Below are 20,527 nucleotides of genomic sequence, written 5' to 3'. Positions count from 1 at the left end.
TTCAACTGCTCCATAGCAGTAATGCATTTCCGCATGTTAACGATGAGGCAAGTCCTGGAATATGTGCGCCCCGGGGATTGGTTCACGTCAATCGACCTGAAAGACGCATACTTCCACATACCAGTAATTCCGAATCACCGGAAGTTTCTGCGTTTTTCGTTCAAGGGAGTTCAATATCAGTTCAATCGCCTCCCTTTCGGCTACTCGCTAGCCCCGCGCACCTTCTCCAAATGTCTGGAGACCGCGCTGCAGCCACTGCGCACGGAGGGAATGAGGGTTTTATTTTACTTGGACGATCTTCTCCTGTGCGCTCGGTCCAAGGACGAGGCGTCACAGCAAACCAGGAGGTTGACAGAGCATCTGTCGACCCTGGGGTTTTCTATAAACTGGGAAAAGAGCTCCGTTCTTCCATCCCAGTCGATTGTGTATCTCGGGGTGGAGTTGGACGCCTCCCTGATGAGAGCACGTTTGTCGCCTGCAAGAGCGGCAGATCTCTCCACGGTGATCTCCCGTGTACAACCCCGCAAGATCGTGAGAGCCCTGTTAGTCATGAAACTCCTGGGCATGATGTCCGCAGCCCACGCTGTGGTACCGCTAGGCTTGCTGCACACGAGGCGCTTGCAACGTTGGTTCACCCGCCTCCGGGTGCACCCGATACGTCAGAAGAGACGTATGTTGAGGATTCCCCCTTCAGTGGGCGGGGACCTCGCTCACTGGGGGAACCCCTGCATCCTCTCACGCGGGGTTCCCATCGGACGTCCTGCGTCACACGTATCTGTGTTTACGGATGCGTCACTGTCGGGGTGGGGGGGCACGTGCTTGTCCCATACGGTGGCGGATCGTTGGCCCTCCCACACGCACGAGCACATAAATGTGTTGGAGCTTATGACAGTGAGGAATGTGATCAGACACTTCGCCGCCCTTCTCGAGGGCCGTCATGTCGAAGTTCACACAGACAACCAGGTGGCGGCAGCCTACATAAATCGCCAAGGGGGAGTTCGATCCCTCCCTCTGTTGCGTGTCGCCACAGATTTACTGTGTTGGACACATGTCCACCTGCTGTCCATCAGGGCCATCTACATTCCGGGGGTCCTGAATGTAGCGGCAGACATCCTGTCGAGAGGGGGACCCCGCGACTCCGACTGGCGTCTGCATCCTGCACTGATATCGCAGATCTGGATCAGGTTCGGGGAACCGTCTGTGGATCTGTTTGCGGCTCGCGAAAACGCTCAGTGTCGCCTGTGGTTTTCCCTGAGTCCCCGGGACGGACCTCCGCTCGGGGCGGACGCCTTCTCACACCAGCCCTGGCCTCGAGCACTCCTTTATGCGTTTCCACCAGTCCCTCTGATTCCCTGTCTCTTAGACCGAATTCGGTCGGAACGGCTCTCGGTGATTCTGGTGGCTCCCAGGCGCTTGTCCGCGTCATGGTTTCCGGACCTGCAAGCGCTAGTGTCCGGCTCCCCGTGGAGGCTCCCGTGGAGGGCGGACGCCCTTCTCCAGGCGGATGGGATAATCAAACATCCTCCGGAAATAGGCCAACGGCTGTGGGTCTGGCCGCTGAGCGGTCACGCTTAGAGGCTTCTGGGCTGCCGCATGATGTGGTCGCCACGATTCAGAGTGCGCGGGCGCCCTCTACCATTGCGTCTTACGCTGCTAAATGGGCAGCTTTCCAGAAATGGTGCACAGAGCGGAATGTTCAAGCGCTCTCCTGCCAGCTGGCGGATGTCCTGTCGTTTCTGCAGATACTGATGGACAGGGGCCTCGCCTTCAGCACTATTAAAACATATGCTGCAGCCATCTCGTCCTGTCACCAAGGGTTTGGAGATAGATCTGTTTTCAATCATCCCCTCACAAAACGTTTTCTAAAAGGTGTCAGAAGGAACAGACCTGTGTCCCGCCCGCTTTTTCCCCAGTGGGATCTAACGGTGGTTCTGCACGGCTTATCCAAAGCCCCATTTGAACCCTTGGACCAGGTCTCACTCAAGTTCCTGTCACTTAAAACTGCATTGCTGCTGGCGCTAGCATCAGTTAAGAGAGTGAGTGACCTGACCGCCCTTTCAGTGGCTCCCGCATGCCTCAGGATCCGGGAAGATGGCGGGTCTGCTGTTTTATGCCCCAATCCAGCCTTTGTGCCCAAAAGCATTAATGCTTCCTTCAAGTCCAGGTCAATTTCATTGGCTGGACTTTTTCCTCCTCCCCATAATTCTGAGGAGGAAGCGGCTTCTCACCTTCTCTGCCCGGTGCGCGCGCTTGTACGGTATGTGTCACGCACTTCAGGGATTCGTCGTTCACAAAACCTGTTTGTGCACTACAGGGAGTCTTCCCTTGGTCAGGCGCTGACGGCCCAGCGTCTTTCACACTGGCTGTGTGACGCCATTTCCCTCGCCTACACGTCATCGGGGCAGGATTCCCCTGAGGCACTCAGGGCTCACTCAGCCAGGGGGATTTCCTCTTCGATGGCGCTCCACAGTGGTGTGTCGATGGAAGACATTTGTCAGGCTGCTTCATGGGCTTCATCCTGTTCCTTTACTCGTTATTATTTACGGGATGTGTCTTCAGGTTCCATCACTCGTTCAGTGCTTGGACCCCAGCAGGCTGAATGAATGCTTATGGCGCCTCATTGGCCTTGCTGAGATGGATTTCATCCTCTCGTGGATGATGTTTTTTTTTTTAGTGGGGGCCCCTCTTTTATCGTGGCTGCCTCAGTCTTTAAGCCTGGTCTGAGGCTGAACCTCCCTCACTAAAGGAGATTGATTGGGTGTGTCCATTGGTTGTGTTAACCAGTGTGGCGTAAACCCATCCAGCTGCGCTTTATTCCAATAGCAGCTCGCTTAAGGGCTAAGACTAGACGAAATAGAACGTTGGTTACGTATTGTAACCCCAGATTCTATGAGTCTAGTCGCAGCCCTTAAGCCACTTGGCCCCACTGGTTATGATGGAGTAAGAGCCATTGGAGGCGAGCAGTGGGGTCACTGCGGTTATATACCACGAGGGGGCCCACTATTGGTGGGCGTACATTTAAGCTCTTCATGATTGGCTGATGCGGAGATCATCCTTCCAATAGCAGCTCGCTTAAGGGCTGCGACTAGACTCATAGAATCTGGGGTTACAATACGTAACCAACGTTATCGAACCAATCATTTGAGAATGATTTATTGGATGCAAAAAAAGAAATCCATAGTCTTCAAAAGCTAAATGCAGATTTACAACGACAGGACACCGTAGCCAACAGGGAGAAAGTCGTAGCCATACAAAACCTAACCAAGAAATGTGAGGCTATGAATGATGAGCTGTGGCAAACCAGTCGAGACTTAAAAATAGCCCAGGACGAGCGTGAAAAGTCACGTATAGATTTTAAACAACTACAACGGCAGATAGAAGAAATGAATGAAGTTAAAATAGGTATGACAATAGATGGCTTGCAAAAGGAATTGGATGAAACCAAGACAGAATTGAAAGTAGAAAAGGAGACTAACAATTTGTTGCGTGAGAAGTATCTTACGGAAATACGAAACGTACCTCAGAAAGTATATGACAATAAGGCGCAATGTCCAGCATCAGATCTTAATATGTGGCAAAGGAAGGTACAAACTGAATTAAATACTCCCGGTACGCCCACATTTTCTAAGCAGTTTGACGTCAGACCCACAGACGTTGCACCTTTCCGATACAAAGGTGGATTTGTTAAACTCCCCCCCATAAAAAAACCCATTAGACACAATGTGTACATAAAGAAACCCTTTAGGGGACCAGATCCTAACCCAGATCACTGTAACATTTACAATAGGAGCGGCTCAAACTTCCTTTACATTCGGTAGTATTAGACATAGTCAACTTAGATCTTATATTCTAATTTATCTTCTGAGGAAGCATGGCTTTGTTAGTTAACACAAAGTTAGAGGTCTTGTCATAAGACAGATGAGAGCTAAACAGATATAATTCATCGTGGCTACGTAAGCAGCTACGGCCAAGCTTGACCCTAAACAGAGCCAGAGCTTTTATCCTAGTTTACACGACCTTTAGAAAGTGAAATTATTGAATAAGTGCAGCTGTTTAAGGCTTCAAGTGAATCTTAAAACATTTACTAGTGAAACGTTGTTGCAGAACGTTAAGCAACGATACGTGGTTTCAGATGGGTGAGAATCGGGAGGCTTACAGTGAAATGCTTGTAGATGCTGACCTGCAATTGAAACGTTTAGTTAACCATTTATAAATCAGAGATCACCGATGAGTCGTATCTTGTATAACTGACGCGACTGTGAAAAGATCATGAAAATAGTCTCCTACAACGATAATCCTACACGGCATCCATACACGCAACAACCCGACATTTTTATGTGCTCAGAACTTCAAAACAAAGGGTTTAAAACGCTGTTTTAGTATCGAGTGTGAATGAGGAAGCCTTCACTCTCGTTGCCAGGCTGCGCGCGCAACTTTTGATGACGTAGGTAGTAAAAGGGTCTATTAAGCCAGTCAGTAAAAAGTTTCATTTTTTCTGAGCGATTACGTCACAAAGAGTAATGACGTCACAAAGAATATGCAAAATAGGGGCGGGGCGTAATTGAGGGACGTGCTGCACAGAGCAGCTCTGGTGCTGCACAGAGCAGCCCTCCCCTCTCAGCAGACAGCTTACGGGTCAGCAGGGACTTGGACGAGCCGTGGTCTCCTTTCTCGTCCTCCTCTGTGATCGGGTCAAGACCGTCGCCGTTGGAGGGGAAGTCGGTGTTGTCTGCCAATGGCTTGGCGCCGTTTCTCTTGTTGAAGGATTTTCGTCCATCCTGCTCAGTGCCGTCTTTGCTCTTGTCTTCAGATGATGATGATGTCATGAACTGTCCTGGCTGTGGTTGGACGGGTTTCTCTGTGATGCTTCCCAGTTCCAACTGGGCCATCTGAGCAATGTACTCTTGGTAGGCATTGCGGTATTCCGCCTGCTGTTTGTCCGTCAGCTTGGCGATGTCGTTGGACGACTCCTGGGAGTTCAGACTGGTCATGCTGGCGGTCCGGTGTGCGATGCCCTGAGGACACACGGAGCACCTAAACAACCGTCCTCTCAGACCCACCTGGTTCTGGGAGGTCAGAACGCCACTTACCATCCAGGGTGTGTTTCCGTTCCGCGGCGCCTCATCCAGTCCGACACCACTCAGCTCCTCAAAGCTCAGGTTGAAGCTGTACATCGCCGAACCATCAGTGTTGGCAGCGCCAGCGTGGGGCGGGGCTAAAGCTCTCCTTCCCACCTCCACGGGGCCACCCACAATGCTGCCTTGCTCGCTGGCAGTTTCCTCGTGTAGGACCTGGCTCTCGATGTGGCGCATCTCCAGAACCTGTAGCAGAAGATGGGGTCAGACCCGGTTCTGGCAGTAAATGTGGTGCTGAGGGTTGTTTGGTGCTGACCATGGCTCTGAAGAGCTGCCAGTCTCCAAAGTTCATGTTCATCTCCTTCTTCAGCTCATCGATGTTACACTGAGACAGAACCCGGCCGTTCACGTTGGCCTGAAAACCAGAACAGAACAAACCCGTTAAACATCTGTTCCAGCGGGTCTCCTCCACGCATCCCGTGTCTCGCCGACCTTCCTGATGGTGGCGGTGTACTGTCCAATCATGGTCGGGTCCAAACCCTCGGTCTGACGCACGCGTTCACAGATGGGAGTCCGTCGTCATGGCGCTGAGGAGGATGGAGGGAGCACCCGACACAATGGAGGCTGAACCCTGAACACACACACACACGCGTGCACACACGCTTATGGATATTAGCTTACAACACTTAGAGCAGGTCAGATGTGACTCTTTCATTCTGCTTTAATCTGCTTGGTAATAGTTAGTGGTTGGTTACTCAGTTAGTTAACCAGGATGTGACCTCATAAAACAACAAAAAAGATATTGAAACTTTATTCTGAAATCCTTTACCATCCTAACATCGGGTTTTATTCTCCAACTAGTTTTCCTCTGACGGATTTCCAGAATCACCTGAATTAATTCTTAAATGGTGGAAATTTCGGAAAATGTTCAAACTGACACTTACCATAACCAGTTAGTTACCGCAAACAGTTAGTTACCATAACCAGTTAGTTACGCAACCAGTTAGTTACTGCAACCAGTTAGTTACCGTAACCAATTAGTTACAGCAACCAGTTAGTTACCGTAACCAATTAGTTACTGCAACCAGTTAGTTACCGTAACCAATTAGTTACAGCAACCAGTTAGTTACCGTAACCAATTTGATACAGCAACCAATTAGTTACCATAACCAGTTAGTTACAGCAACCAGCTAGTTACCGCAACCAGTTAGTTACCGTAACCAGCTAGTTACTTAACCAGTTAGTTACCGCAACCAGTTAGTTACCTTAAGCAATTGGTTACCACAACCAGTTAGTTACCGTAACCAGTTAGTTACCGCAACCAGTTAGTTACAGTAACCAGTTAGTTACCACAACTAGTTAGTTACCGTAACTAGTTAGTTACCATAACTAGTTAGTTACCGTAACCAGTCTGGACCCAGATAGTAACAGAATTAAAAACTCCGATAGGAAACAACGAAGCTGAAACTAAAATTGGGTTTAATTACTTATTTATTACTGAAACCGAACAAAGAAACAATAATAATAATCATCATCATTAGCTGTTAAATTACAGGTAGTTTGTTTCCTCCAAAATAAAAGCTCGTCAGAGGAAGGGCTGCAACAACGAATCGATAAATTCGATGAAAATCGATTACTAAAAGCGTTGGCAACGAATTGCGTCATAGATTCGTTGTGTTGCACAACTCTTCCAAAAGCCCCCTCCCCTCCCGCCCGCCGTTGCGCGCAGGCCGGAGAGCCGGCAGGTGTTTGGAAGAGGAACATGGCAGAAGCAGCGAGACCCAAAAAAAGTAAAAACTTGGGAGCATTTTCAGTTAAATCAGGCGAAGACATTCGTTACCTGCAACGTTTGTAGGTCAGACTTAGCATGGCACGGGAGTACTACGGTGATGATGCAGCATCTTAAACGCAAGCATGTCAGAATCATCAGCGAGGAAGGAGAGAGCTCGGTGTCCGGGTAAGTTAAAAACTTCAAAAGTGATTCACCCAAGCCCCGGATTATTACACAGGCTAGACATGCCCTAAGCTTGTAAAAACAAGTCTATAAAATCGTAAGCGCGACGCTATTAGATAGGCGGGGGGGGGGGGGGGGGGACTCGCGCAGCTGCCAACCGGTTCCGCCGTCACATTCCCGCAGAAACTGGTTGATCACACCGGGGCCAGACCACTAGCATGTGGCTTTACAACCACAATGTCCTCAGAAGCGAAAACGCTTTTAAAAGGGAGGGAGGAGTCCTAACTGCTGCTGCAGGCGTGTTGTGTGAGAGTGCAGTTATATACTGGTTAATATATTTTGGGGTTCAGTTGCTTTCATGTGGCCTAATGTGAGTCTATTTGGGATCATTGGAATGATCAGCAGCATTTCTTGATGTGACTTTATGGCAGTTGCCCAGGGCATCATCGCAAGGAGGGTGGCATTCATTTACTTTTGTTTTATTTGGTATTTTTTCAGTCATTTTTGGAAATGGTGATTAATTTTGATTAATTCACAGCCAATGTTTAATTACATTTAAAAATTGTTTGACATCCCCAATTATAATAAATGTCTACAGATGAGATCAAACAAAACAGATGAGAATTGCCTTTAAAGAGCAAGTCACCCCCAAATAAACTTTTTTTGCTGATAAACTAAATAAACGAGTGTCTAATCGTGCTGCAGACACGTGTCGTCAATAATTTGGCACTTCAGTGCATCTTAGTTAAAATTTAAATATTCTGCCTAAAATTGGCGGTGTTGTGCCGTTGTCAGGTAAAAACTCTGCACTGTATTTTAATTTAAATCTGCCACCGCTATTGGCTGAGAAGTATGCTATGATGTAAACTGGTACATTATGATGTCACAATGCTGTCGTGAGCCTGAGTGTGTGTGTATTTGTTAGCGGCTCCGCCCTCTCGGTCTGCCAGGCAACAGCATGTGTTGCATTTTTCAAACATGAAGTGGGAGTGGAGTTAGACTCTGGTAGGGGTTGACTTGCTCTTTAAGCTGTTTAACTTGGACCAAGCATTTTAGGTCACAGATAGGTGTAGCTTAGGGTCTCTGTCTATACACCTTATAAGACAATTTAGGTGATGGCATGTTGTTTTTCTGCTATTGAACAGTTTTCTAATAATGTTGTGTTTAATAAAGTGAAGGAAGGAGACAAAATAACGTTTCCCTAGCAGTTTTTACAAATGTCCCCATGTAATCCGATTAATCGATTAATCGTGTCGAGACCCCATCTGATTCATCGATTATCCAAATAATCGTTTGTTGCAGCCCTAGTCAGAGGGACAATTCCTGTTATTTAGCCGTGATCCCGTTTGTGCTCCGACATGCAGCCGAAGACTCAGGTCTTTTGTTTCCTGGAGGTGGGGGTGGGGTGGAGAGGGGCAAAAAAAAAAAAAACGACTTCTGAAAAAACTGGTGGGAAGAAGCTCCCAGTTTTCCCAGTTTCTGATCCCACTAGTCTCAGGAGTCTGCACCGTTTTCCTGCTCTAGGGGGTTTGAGGAAAACCGTCACAGCAAAAGATCAAAGGCTACAGGATGTGCAAGCAGGGTGCATGCTGGGAGATGTAGTACTTGTTAGGGAGGGTTCAGTACCTGCTTCCGTTTCAAAGATGAATTCTTAGACTGCAGACAGAAGGACAGACAGACGAGGGATGAAAACAGCAGGATGAGCCACGAGACACAAACAGGAAATGAGTCTGATCTATAAACAAACATCAGCAGCTGTTTCCTGGAGCGTTACTCCAAAAAACCACAGAAGAAGAGGAGCAAACGAGTGGAGCAGCAGCAGAAGAAACCATCAGGCAGTGATGATGACTCCAGATTAAATAAACTACAAATAATGAAAAACACAAAGTTTCTGGAGAAAATAATTATGAAAAAATTAAATAAATTTTCTAAATGAGCCAAATTAAATTGGCCTCCAGTGATTCTGTTGCTGATGAACCAGAACCTTTTAGGTTCTGACCCAATTAATCGGCTCCGGGTCGTCGTACTTACGGGCGCGGCGCTGTCTCTGCTGAAGGTGCTTTTAGGAAGCGGGCGGAGATGATGGAGGTGTGGTGGGAAGGAGGCCGTGACTGGGCGTGGCAGCTGGTAAAGGTGGTGTGGAAAATATGGCAGAGGGGTGGGGTGGGGGGGGGGGTGGGGGGGGGGGGGGAAGAAAATCAAAACAACGTTCATGGAGATGTCAACATGGAAAAAGTAAACAACTCAAATGAAGGAGGAAATCTCTGCTGCAGCTCCATCTGGATCAGCTGATTGGCCCTGAGAGCCGAGCTCGATGGTGATTGGTCGGCTGCCTGTCAGCAGAAATTTCCCTCAAAACAATCAAAGCAGAAAGAAACGAGGAGTGAACTGAACCAGGAGCATGCAATCACATGATGTGATGATGTCACAGCTCTACCAGGTGAGGAGGCAGTGGGCGGGGCCTGTACTAACCCTGTTGTAGAAGGGATGCTGTGGGCCGGCCATCCCGCTGTAGTAGCTGCTGTGAGGCTGCGGGGAGATGACGCCCCCTGGTGGCTGGTTGAAGGGTCCGCTGAAGGAGGCGGACGGCGAACAGGTGGACGACACCTGGCTGTAGACGGAGATGGGGCGGGGCTGGGCCTCCTGCAGTGGGATGGCTGGGTATGTGACTCCACCCATATTCATCTGCTCTCGAGCGGCACAGACATCTGGATCAGGAAGAGAACATCTGGGTTAGATGAAAAAACCAAACAGTGGAACTGAAATGGAAAGAAAACATCTGGATCAGTAAAACCAGAGTCCAAAGACATCTGTCCCAGTTAAACAGGTAGGAGGACACGAACTTCTAATCCTTCTAATTCCTCTGCAGAAGACTCGCCTGCCAGTCTCACCTGAGATGATCTCACGGAGCTTTGGGTCCAGGTTGACGGTGCACGGCAAGAAGGTGTGAATGTCTCGGGCTGCCAAGACAGGAGTCCGCGAGGACAGGAAGACCTCGAAGCTGCGGACGTCTCCGTCGATCTCCAGCAGCGACTCCACATCTTTGGTGGTGGGGATGTTTTTGGACACTCTGACGAACGAGACACACCAGATGCTGAACAGAACTGGAGGTTCCGGGACCGGAGCTGAAGGAGACCTCTGACCTGTCGTAGATGGACTTGAGCGTGGTCTGGTCCGAGACCCCGTCCGTCTCCTCCAGGTACAGGATGAGCCAGGATGTCCTGTAGGGCCACTGCTCCGTCAGGTTGATCCAGGACACTAGGCGGTCCCAGTTAAAGCTGATCTGATTGGCTCGTAGCAGACGACCTGGACAAAACAGGAAGAGGCGGGTTTATCGACCGTCACGGATCCAGATGGACTGGAGGCTGATGGGAAGTCCCGTATCACCTTTTGACGGAGACGATGTTCAGCAGCCTCCTCATGGACTGCGGGCTGATGTCGCTGAACCAGTCCTCCGTCACCATCAGCTTCGTCAGGTCGAAGGACATCTGACGGGTCACGGAACGCTGCACCTGACGGCGCCGGTACGTGTCCTGCATCCACACAACACAGGTCACATGACCTCAATCAGCTGAGCCACAGCAGGACGGCAGTGACACGAAATGAGACCAATCATCAGACAAAACTGTAATTATTACACACACACACACGCACACACGCACACCCTACCCGGCGGTTCAGCGTGGTTTTGCTGCCAAACTTGGTGATCTCTCCCAGGCTGTGCTGAGACAACTTCCTGTCCAGCTCCTCGTGCCAGCCTACAGGACACAAACAGGAAGTAGGTCATGACTTGTCTCCAGCAGGAATCTGCTGCCTCTGCGGTCCAAACAGACGTTTCCAGCTTTTCCACAAGCTTTTGATCATTTTAATAAACATCTACAGAAGAACAGAGCCATGAAAAACTTATTTTGTCTTCAGATTTCTGAAAACTTAAGGATTTCGTGCACTGAAACTGCATTAGTGAAAGTTACAATGATATTCTCATGGCCTCAGATAAGAATCTTGTGTCTGTTCTAGTCTTGTTAGATCTCAGTGCTGCTTTTGACACAGTTGATCACAAGGTTCTTTTAGAAAGACTTGAACATGCTGTAGGGATCAAAGGAACAGCGCTAGGCTGGTTTAAATCCTACCTGTCTGACAGATTTCATTTTGTAAACGTACACGACAAATCTTCATACTCCAGGGTTACTTGTGGAGTACCACAGGGTTCAGTGCTTGGACCAATTCTTTTCACTACATATATTAGGGGTGTAACGGTACGCTAACATCATATTCAGTTTGGTGCTTTTAAGAGCTGGGTTTGATGAATTGCTGGTATATAATATTTATTTCATGTCTGAAGCGGCTCCTATAGCGAGCAGAAGCAGGTGTCATCACAGGTGCTGATCTAGCATCTTTAATTATTTCACAGGTTATTAGTGCAGCTATGAGCGTCACGATCATACAGACACGTGTTTGACTGTTGATGCTCCTGTTTTTATTTCTGCAGCGAGCCTAAAAAACTCCCCTCACACCGCCCAGAGGTTCTCCTTTATAACTCGTATTAAATAACGAACTTCCTCCGCGCCGTGTTTTTGTTGTAGGATGAAAACTTTACATCAATTGTCCCAGCGGGAAGTTCAGCAGACGTGTCTGTTTACATTTTAGCCACTGCGTGCCGACAGTGTGAGAGAAGGGAGGGAGGGGCTAAGAGACGCTCCCTTCATCTACGGGGTCCAGCAGTAGCTCCAGCAGCAGTGACAGCCAGCTGGTTCGATCCGCTCTGAAAGGCCTTGATCAGAATTTGCAGATCACATTTTTTAAACGACAATCAGGCACGTGCAGCCATCATGCGTCACTCAATACAGCGTCTGTGCGGAAACTCGCCTAGGAACTTTTATCTGCTGCACTTAAATTACGCAAATGGACCCAACCGAATAGCAGGGTTTCCCCCCAGGGCTTTATAAGCCTGGCGGCCTGCAAAGCTTTCCTTGGCCCGCCCCGCCCCCCTCCCCGACCGTGTCCGCTGACACGAACGGCGCAACCAAACTAGAGCCCTCCATCAGCTGATTCTGGTGAGAAACAGCAGCAGAAAGTGTGCAACCCCACTCCCCCCCCCCCCCCCCCCCCCCCCCCCCCCCCGGCTCTCACACGTGCACGAGCGTGTGTGTGTGCGTGCATGAGCTCTGTCTTCTCCATCACCAGTGAGTCGTGGCTGGCTGCTTATACTGAGCCAGGATCCTCTGGAGGTTTCTTCCTGTTAAATGGGAGATTTCCTCTCCACTGTCGCTGCATGCTTGCTTAGTATGAGGATTGCTGTAAAGACGCTGACACTAGTCAGTGACTCGATGCAACCTGCTGGGTTCCTTATATAGGAACCCTTTTACTGATTGGCTTCATGAACATACCTGTGATGGGATGAAGGTCCTTGAGGCGACTCTGGTCCTGATTATAAAAAACTGAACTGACCCCAAAATTCCACTATCTCCGCTCCGCCCCCGCTTTCCGCTGCCGCTCGCTTCCGAACTCAATTTTTACTGGTACCCGCTCTACAACGGCTCCGCTCCGGTGTGGAGACCTGAGGTGCGCAAACAGGCATGCGCAGGATTTTCGAGATCTTGCGATACAGTCCAAGCAATAAACGCGGAAGTTAGATCCAAACACCCGTTGTGTGGGAGAAGCATCGAAATGAACCGTTTAATCTGCCCATCATTTGTGTTGAGAGATCAGCAGAGTTTGGATCAACAAAGTGTGACTACTTTGACAGTGGAAACTGTATTTATGGCTTATTTTTGTGCATTTAAACTTCAGCCGCCATTGATAGTTGTTAAAAGTTGTTAAACCTGTGCATATGAAACAAAAAACGCATTTTGTTTATCGATTTATTGTGAAATAACGGAAGTTGTGCTCGCTCCCTTTCCTGTTGGGCGGTTGTGATTTCTGTCCATTGACTGCGGAGGTGCTCCGGCGTCCGGCAAAAATAGAATCGATCCTATTTTTGCCAGATGGAGGAACGGCGGGCGGCGCAGTGCGCCACACGGCCGCAGTGGTGGAACAGCTCTGATTGACTACAACGGGACCGTTTTTGCTGCGGAGTTCTTGCCGGAGCGGAGATAGTGGAATTTTGGGGTGAGTTGGACCTAAAGTGATGGGAGGGAACGGGGGGGGGGGGGGGGTCTGTAGTCGTAACCTTCAGCGTTGGCGGCGTCCACGTTGGCAGGCGCAGCGGCGGTGCACATCTTCTTGGCGGTGGAGAGTCCACGGCTGTTGAGGAAGACCGGCAGGTGGACGATGTTCCTCATATAGTCGTGTCCGTTGATGTTGGAGTCTCTAAGGACACTGTTCAGGTTCTGGTTGATGGCTTTGATGATGATGTGAGGGTCGCTGGCGAAGATGGAGATGAAGGGACCTTTGGAGAATAAAACCCGAACCTGCGGGGCAGAAGGAACCAAATGGGTCACTGCTGAAGAACATTGGCGCTTTTTATCTCCACATGAACTCAGATTAGAGGACTTCCTGCTGGAGAAGTCTCCTCACCGTGTCGAGCATCTGCAGGACTTTGTCCTGCTCGCACGAGTCCAGACCATCGATGACGACCACCAACCTTGTCTGATGCTGTGTGAAGCTGTCGATGGTCTTCGCCATCCTCGCCATCAGCTCCACCTCATGCTTCAGCACCTGCAGGACAAAAGAAGCAGAAGGGCAGCTGAAGCCAGTCAGAAGGTCACGGTCAAACACAGCCTGCAGCCATGCTCACCTTCATGAAGCCCTCGCTCTTCAGTTTGTGCATCCTGTTGGCAGCGCCGTGGAGCCGCTTCCTCTGCGAGTTCAGCACCGAGTCCGTGACCTGCCACCACGTCTTACAGTTCAGCAGCAAGGCGAGGCCGACCACGCTGCCGATGGCGATCAGCACGGCGTTCACCTTCTGGTTCTCGCTGTCCACTTTAAAGATGGCCAGCAGCACCATGCCGCTGATGAGGCAGACCAGCACAAAGATGAAGAGGAAGAAGGACGGCACGCAGCAGATCTTCTTCCACTCGCTCTTACCTGCAGGAAAAAGAACAGAAGAAAAGCTGCAGGGCTCAGAGCGTTCATCAAACACAGCTAGAAACACGAGCGGGACTAGAACGTCCCCTGCTGGGTGACAAACTTCTACACAACCACAACCAGGCCCAGGGCGGAGCCGTGAGGATCTCCAGAGCTCCACGCCCCACATCTGTTACCTTTGGTCTCCTCGGTGCTGAAAACTCTGAACAGGCGCGTGGCGAGGAACCCAAACTCTCTCACGCAGGCGTCTGAGAGAGTCGCTATCATCTCAGCCATGGACGTCTCTCCTCCGACGCTGGACAGACGGTTGTAGTCTGTGAACAGGAACCTGTCGGAGAAACCAGTTGAGCGTTGTTTCTACGTGTTCCCCATGAGCATCTCTGTGTTACCTGACAGGTAGAGCCTTGGTGCTCTGCACCGGCAGCTCCGGCGGGTTGATGAACATCAGCTTCAGCAGCAGCTGCAAATATCTGGTTTGCCGAGCCAGACGGGTGCTGAGCTGCCGCGCCCATGCCCAGTTATCACCCTCCATGTGCCCGCCGAAGTACACGAGAACTGCAGAAGACTCAGATTAGTTTGCCTGTAGTGGGCTGGGTGGGGGGGGTGGGGTCACATCTCACCAAAGAAAAGGTAGATGAGGGTGAGCATGCTGATGGAGACGGCGAAGGCGAACAGCGGGTCAACACTAAAGCCGAGGACGACGGCCGCAGAAGAGCAGAGACAGGAAGACGATGACCTAGGAGAAACGGAACAACGGCTCAATCTGCTGCCCGGCGAAAGTCCATCTCATCTGAGGAGGAGCAGTAGTTAACTCCTGCGTGTGCGTGTATGTGTGTGTGTGTGTGTGTGTGTGTGTGTGTGTGTGTGTGTGTGTGTGTGCACGCAGACTCACCCTCCAGCTTCTTGAGCAGGAAGGACTTGTGTTGCACACATGAATGAATAGTCAGTGTGTTTTGTTGCGGGTTTTATTCCAACTTTGGCTGTTAACACAGACGAGAGCGCAATGAGCAGCGTCTTCTCCAACAGTCAAGCAGCACTGAATTAACCGTTGAACCGTTTAACACTTAACATAAACATTCACATCCTTAGCTTTACCTTAAAACAAGTCAGATACAGCTCACTCCTTTCAAGCACACAACATTTATAGCAGCATCACTAAGTCCTGGTACAACTGGTAAAAGTTAGCTTAGCTGTTAGCTTACTCACGCTACCATATAAAACTAACATTTTACAAAACAAACATACAGGGATAGACGGCCAACATTCCCCTCATTACCCCGGACTTCTACCCAATCTCCTTCATTGCTGTTATTGTGTTATTTGTGCCGTTTTACCTGTTAACACAGACGAGAGCGCAATGAGCGGCGTCTTCTCCAACAGTCCAGCACTGAATTAACCGTTGAACCGTTGGGGCAGCAGTACACACTGTGTTCGTTGTGCCCCCTTGTGGCGAAATGTTGTTACTACATCGTTTACTCATTAACAGTCCACAGGGAGAAGTCGAGCTATAATGAACTTCTAAAAGGTTAGCAGTGAAATGGAATGAAGTCAAATAAATTAAAGAAAGAGAGGGGGGGTCATCTCTATTCTCTCACACTTGCCACTCCCCCACTGAGCGTACAGACCCACACAGATGGGCGGCTGCATGGTGGGCTCGCTCAGGATGTCGGCCAAGGCCGAGCTGTACAGGTCGTAGCCTAGCATGTCCCCGTCTGTCTCTGTGGGGGACAGGTGACCTGCAGGGGGCGGGGCATGTCACATCACATCACAGGCGTAACACCACATAGACTAACAGAGACGAACGTACGCGCTCCGAAGATCTGTGTGAGGATGCTCTTCTGGTGGCTGCAGTCGATGTTGTACGGCGTTTCTCCAGCCTTGTTGGGTCGGTACAGCAGGCGGCCATCTTTAGGGTTTCGGAGCAGGAGCTCAGCCAGACGGCGACTCCGGCCGCGGATGGCAATGTGGAGCGGCGTGTCTCCTTTCTGGACAAACAGAACCAGCAAGATGAACCTTCTAAACCCGGAGGAGGTCTGAACTGGTTCTGGTTCTGCTTCCGGCGAGGCTCTTACCTTATCGACAGACGACACTTTGGCTCCTTTATCCAGCAGCAGCTCCACGATATCGATGTTCCTCATCTTTGTTGCTTTGATCAGCGGCGTCTCGCCGTCCTGAAGTGGAATAAAAAAACTCCCGATTGTTCTCTGCCAGTGGGCGGCACTTATAAGAGGAGAGCGAATAGGTGAGGGTGTGTTCAGGTGTCACCTTGGTGCAGGTTTCGGTGTCGGGGTTGCACTGCAGGATGTCCCTCACCATGGTGGCGTTCCCTTTCTCCACGGCCCAGTAAAGAGCCGTTTTATTCTCCTGAAAGAGACAGACGCATCGTGAGAAACCCCTCGTCTCTTGAACATCTAAATGTCGCCAGGAAGCAGAGGTTAGGATTAGGATTAGGGCGACAATCTCAGCAGCAGGTCAGATTAAAACGTAATCGATCATCAGGTTAAATGATTCCTGGTATGGATCGACGCCCGCTCCATGAGCTCACCTGTCCTCGGATGTCAGTGTCGGCATATTTGTGCAGCAGCGCTCTGACGATCTCCACGTGGCCCCCCCCTCACCGCACCGATCAGCACCGTGTCGCCGCTCTGTAACACACAGGACACCGTTAAGTCCCGCCTGCAGCAGCGCCCTCTAGTGGACGTGTCATTCTGGTGTCCGTCTCACCCGGTCAGGAATGTTGACGTACGTTCCTGCGTCCAGTAGGTCCTGGACGATCTCAGTGTGTCCCTCCTTGGCGGCGATCATCAGCGCCGTGTTCCCGTCTTTATCGGTCATGTTGACATTCGGGTTTCTCTTCAGGAGCTCCTTCACCACCTCCGAGTATCCGCCCTTCACGGCCACGATCAGAGCCGTCATAGAGTTCTAGAGACCGGGAAACAGAAGTTATCAGCTGATGAGATGGTTGGTCCAACCGGTTCTGAGTTCTGGACCATGAGAGAGTACGTACCGCCCCCTCCTGGTCCACGTCAGCGCCGTTCTCCAGCAGGTGCATCACACAATCATAGTGTCCCTTCCTGGCTGCCCATATCAAAGACGTGGTACCATACTGTTACACACACACACACACACACACACACACACACACACACACACACACACACACACACACACACACACACACATACACACACTGTTTTATTTGATTAGATAGTGTGTGCCTCTTCTGAAAGCTCTTAGGTGTTTTGTATTTTATAATAATAATAATAATATAATAATGATAATATTAATAATAATAATAATAATATAATAATGATAATAACAATGATGATAGTAATAATAATGAGGATTTATTGAGTCATTTTCCTCTCACTCTGAGGTGTTTTGGTTGGTTTTTCTATCTGACTCTAGAGGATTCCTACTGATTATGACTCTTCTGCTGCTCCAGGTGGATGGCAGCCACTTATGACAGAGAGGTGTATACAAGGAATTGATTATGTTGTGTTGTAACCTCACACAGTCAGCCTGTTTTGTTTTGTGTCACCTTATCTGAACAGTTGACTTTGGCTCCATTCTGCAGCAGCAGCTTGACGATTTCCGAGTGTCCTCGACCTGCGGCCCAGATTATGGGATAGACACTGTACTGCTCAGAGAGACGAGAGGAGGAGATCAGAATCAGACATCCAAGTGTGTTCCTGCATCTGCACACGCATCCTGACTGAGTGTGTCACCTGTCCGGTGGTGTTGGGGTTAGCGCCGTGCTCCAGCAACAGCTTGAGTACCTCCAGACGTCCTTTATAAGCCGCCCACATCAGAGCCGTCCAGCCGCCCTGTCACACAACCAGAAAACACCACAGATGTTTTTCTATAGCTTAGACTACATTTCCCATGAAGCTTTGCACCCACCATGTCTCTGTGCTCGATGTAGGCGCTGTTCTCCAGCAGCTCTTTTACCACCTCCAAGTGACCCTCTTTAGCTGCAGAGATCAGTGCCGACCAGCAATCCTGTAACACACAGAGGCCACGTTACCACGGAAACAGCAGCCATTATCCCACCTGTCTCCTAGCAACCACAGAGTCCCAGAAAGGAAGGGGGTGGGGTGAATGGGAACGAGTCTGTTTGTTTAATGGAAGTCAGACAAAATGACTTCTGAGGGATGGAGGTGTGGGTGCGCTTATTTTACTCACCACATCATCCAGGTTGACGTTGGCTCCCCTCCTAATGAGCTCCTGGACGATCTCCAGGCTGCCCTGCTCCGCCGCCAGCATCAGAGGCGTCTGACCATTCTGGAAACAAAATAAACTAATAAATAAAAACCTAATTTTAAAAATGTAGCAGCATTAACGTCCAGCTCAGCAAAAACAGAAAGATGAGAAATAATAATAAAATACTGGAAACAACACAAGCAACCTAGTAAAACATACATAAACATGACAAAATATAAATAAATCATTACAGTTATATTCATCTAAAAGGGCAGATGAAGAAGAACTATGATAAAAATAATAATTTAGCATCCTGACAAGCAGGTTGTTGTTTATTTTCCTGCGGTCTCTCTGATGTTGCCGTATTTATCTGGACGTACGTCGCTGCGCCCGTCCACCTCCTTGAAGCGGTCCAGATGAGCCTTCAGAGCGGCCAGGTTCTCCTCCTCCACGTAGCTGAACAGGTTCTGGATGGCCAGCGTGGTCATCTTGATGGACGTAGTGGTGTCCATGTCTGCGGTCCGTTGATGCGCCCCCTGCTGGAGGACGGGGGACAGGAGGGTTTTAGGGAAGCTGTTCATCTGTAACAACCTCTGAAGCCTGTAGGGGGCTCCACTCCGAGTGGTGGGCGGAGCCTGTTGGGGTCTGTGCTGCTGAGATAAACCTGCTGCTGCAGACTCAACTCTGACTGAAGTCTAACCTGAACTGACCCTGGACCAGCCTGTGGGTTCTGCCCACCCGCTGATATGGACTTCAACAGGCTTTACCCTCCACTTCATAAAGATGTGCAGCCGTCACCATGGCAACAGCCTCCATATGGGTGAACGTAGATGACAGGATCAGGTCTGCTCCGGCTTTATCCAAACAACACGAGCACTATCCACAGAACGGTTCTGATCCAGACCAGAAATACAAACCACCCGACACCTCCCTAAAGTGATGCTGATGCTGAACACATGACCCCCACCCCCTCTAAGCAAGTCCTTGATGGCTGAACATCAGGTCCGACTCAGACCTGGAGGAGACCACAGACGGGTCCGGACCGGTTCTGGGGTAAAACCAGACCTGATCATGTCTGAGTAGAACTGTTCTTTCAACCTGATCGAAATCTAGCATGCAAGGATTTCCCTGCAGAACCCTGTGGAACCTTCTACATCTGTTCTCCACTCGGTCTCAAGAAGGTTAGAACTCCTGGAAACACAAGAAGTGTCCATCTGGTTTTTGTTTTTTTTTTTTTTTTTTTTTTTTTGTAGCTGAGGAGGTGTTTTAGGTCCTCCCAGCACAGAAATGGGTTTCTTTTCCCTTTTTTAGAACGTGGGTTGATTTTCTACGTTAGAATTAAAACCTTTTGTTTGAGCTAACGTTATAAATAATCAAAATAAACAGCACAAAGCAGTCTGCTAGAAAAACAATCTTCTGAACTAATTTTAGCTGTTTTAGGATTAATTTGATTGTAATTTGTTTCTTTATTCTGTTAACAGAAATAAATTATTGTGTCTCTTAAATAAAAAACATGTCGATAAACACATTTTACTGTTGACATCAAATCTAGAGATTTTAATTTCATTCATTTTAGAAATGACATGATTTTAGAAACACCTGAGTAAAGACTGCAAATAATAAATGAATGAGAAAATAAATAAATGTTCGAAAGCAGAAAAACACCAGCTTAAATATTTAACATTTAAACATGAAATAAATTCGCAGCAATTTAATATTAAAGTCCTTTAATCTCAGTATTAACCCGGAGCATAAACAGGCGCGTTTATGGTTCATAAAGTGTAAATATTAAACCTGCGTCAGATAACAGCAGCAATAACCTTCATGCTGTCGGACAGATCCACTCATTCACCCATTCACTCTTTCACCGCCTGCAGCTCAAACAAAAACCCAACAAAGCATCTGAATCTGAAGACTTCAGCCATGAATGCGTCACATAGCAACACATGAAGGGGACCTGATTCACTCCGACGGATCGATAATTAATCGATGACAGGAAAAGATGCTAGCGGAGAGGCGAGGGAACAGAAGCGGCTTTACCTTTAAATAAGAGCTAGATTCGGTTTAACGGTCCGGGTTCGGGCGGGTTTCAGAGCTTCTCCTTGGCCTGTGTTAAAATGAAAGCATTCGGTCATTCTCCATCCCGGACAACCGCAGCAGCCATCTTGATCAGAAAGAATAAAAGCCGAGAGCCGAGAACAACAGCGCAGCCAATCATAGCCCGCCCCCGCGTCAGGTTAGCCAATCTACGGCCAGCACTTCTGCCTAA

At 49.2% G+C, this 20,527-nt stretch overlaps 1 protein-coding gene across 1 annotated transcript; it reads right to left on the bottom strand.

Moving 5' to 3' along the window:
- Positions 1-4,480: 4,480 nt before the first annotated feature.
- kidins220b (kinase D-interacting substrate 220b) lies at positions 4,481-20,435 on the bottom strand. The gene is given in 34 exon segments (XM_070544539.1): positions 4,481-5,015; positions 5,091-5,321; positions 5,392-5,490; positions 5,568-5,642; positions 5,644-5,706; positions 8,656-8,685; positions 9,061-9,153; positions 9,502-9,737; positions 9,921-10,099; positions 10,173-10,338; positions 10,421-10,562; positions 10,699-10,787; positions 13,199-13,439; positions 13,546-13,686; positions 13,766-14,055; positions 14,232-14,383; positions 14,445-14,610; positions 14,676-14,758; positions 14,760-14,840; positions 14,944-14,976; positions 15,656-15,791; positions 15,863-16,040; positions 16,128-16,226; positions 16,321-16,419; positions 16,601-16,666; positions 16,668-16,700; positions 16,780-16,977; positions 17,063-17,161; positions 17,597-17,695; positions 17,784-17,882; positions 17,959-18,057; positions 18,241-18,339; positions 18,639-18,797; positions 20,299-20,435. Coding segments are annotated over 33 exon segments (4,515 nt in total). The 5' UTR covers positions 18,771-18,797; positions 20,299-20,435; the 3' UTR covers positions 4,481-4,526.
- Positions 20,436-20,527: the final 92 nt, after the last annotated feature.

Source organism: Nothobranchius furzeri, chromosome 2 (assembly GCF_043380555.1).
Source record: "Nothobranchius furzeri strain GRZ-AD chromosome 2, NfurGRZ-RIMD1, whole genome shotgun sequence".
Lineage (NCBI taxonomy): Eukaryota > Metazoa > Chordata > Actinopteri > Cyprinodontiformes > Nothobranchiidae > Nothobranchius > Nothobranchius furzeri.
The sequence above is the reverse complement of the archived record's forward strand: the minus strand, read 5'-3'. Positions and strand labels throughout refer to the sequence as shown.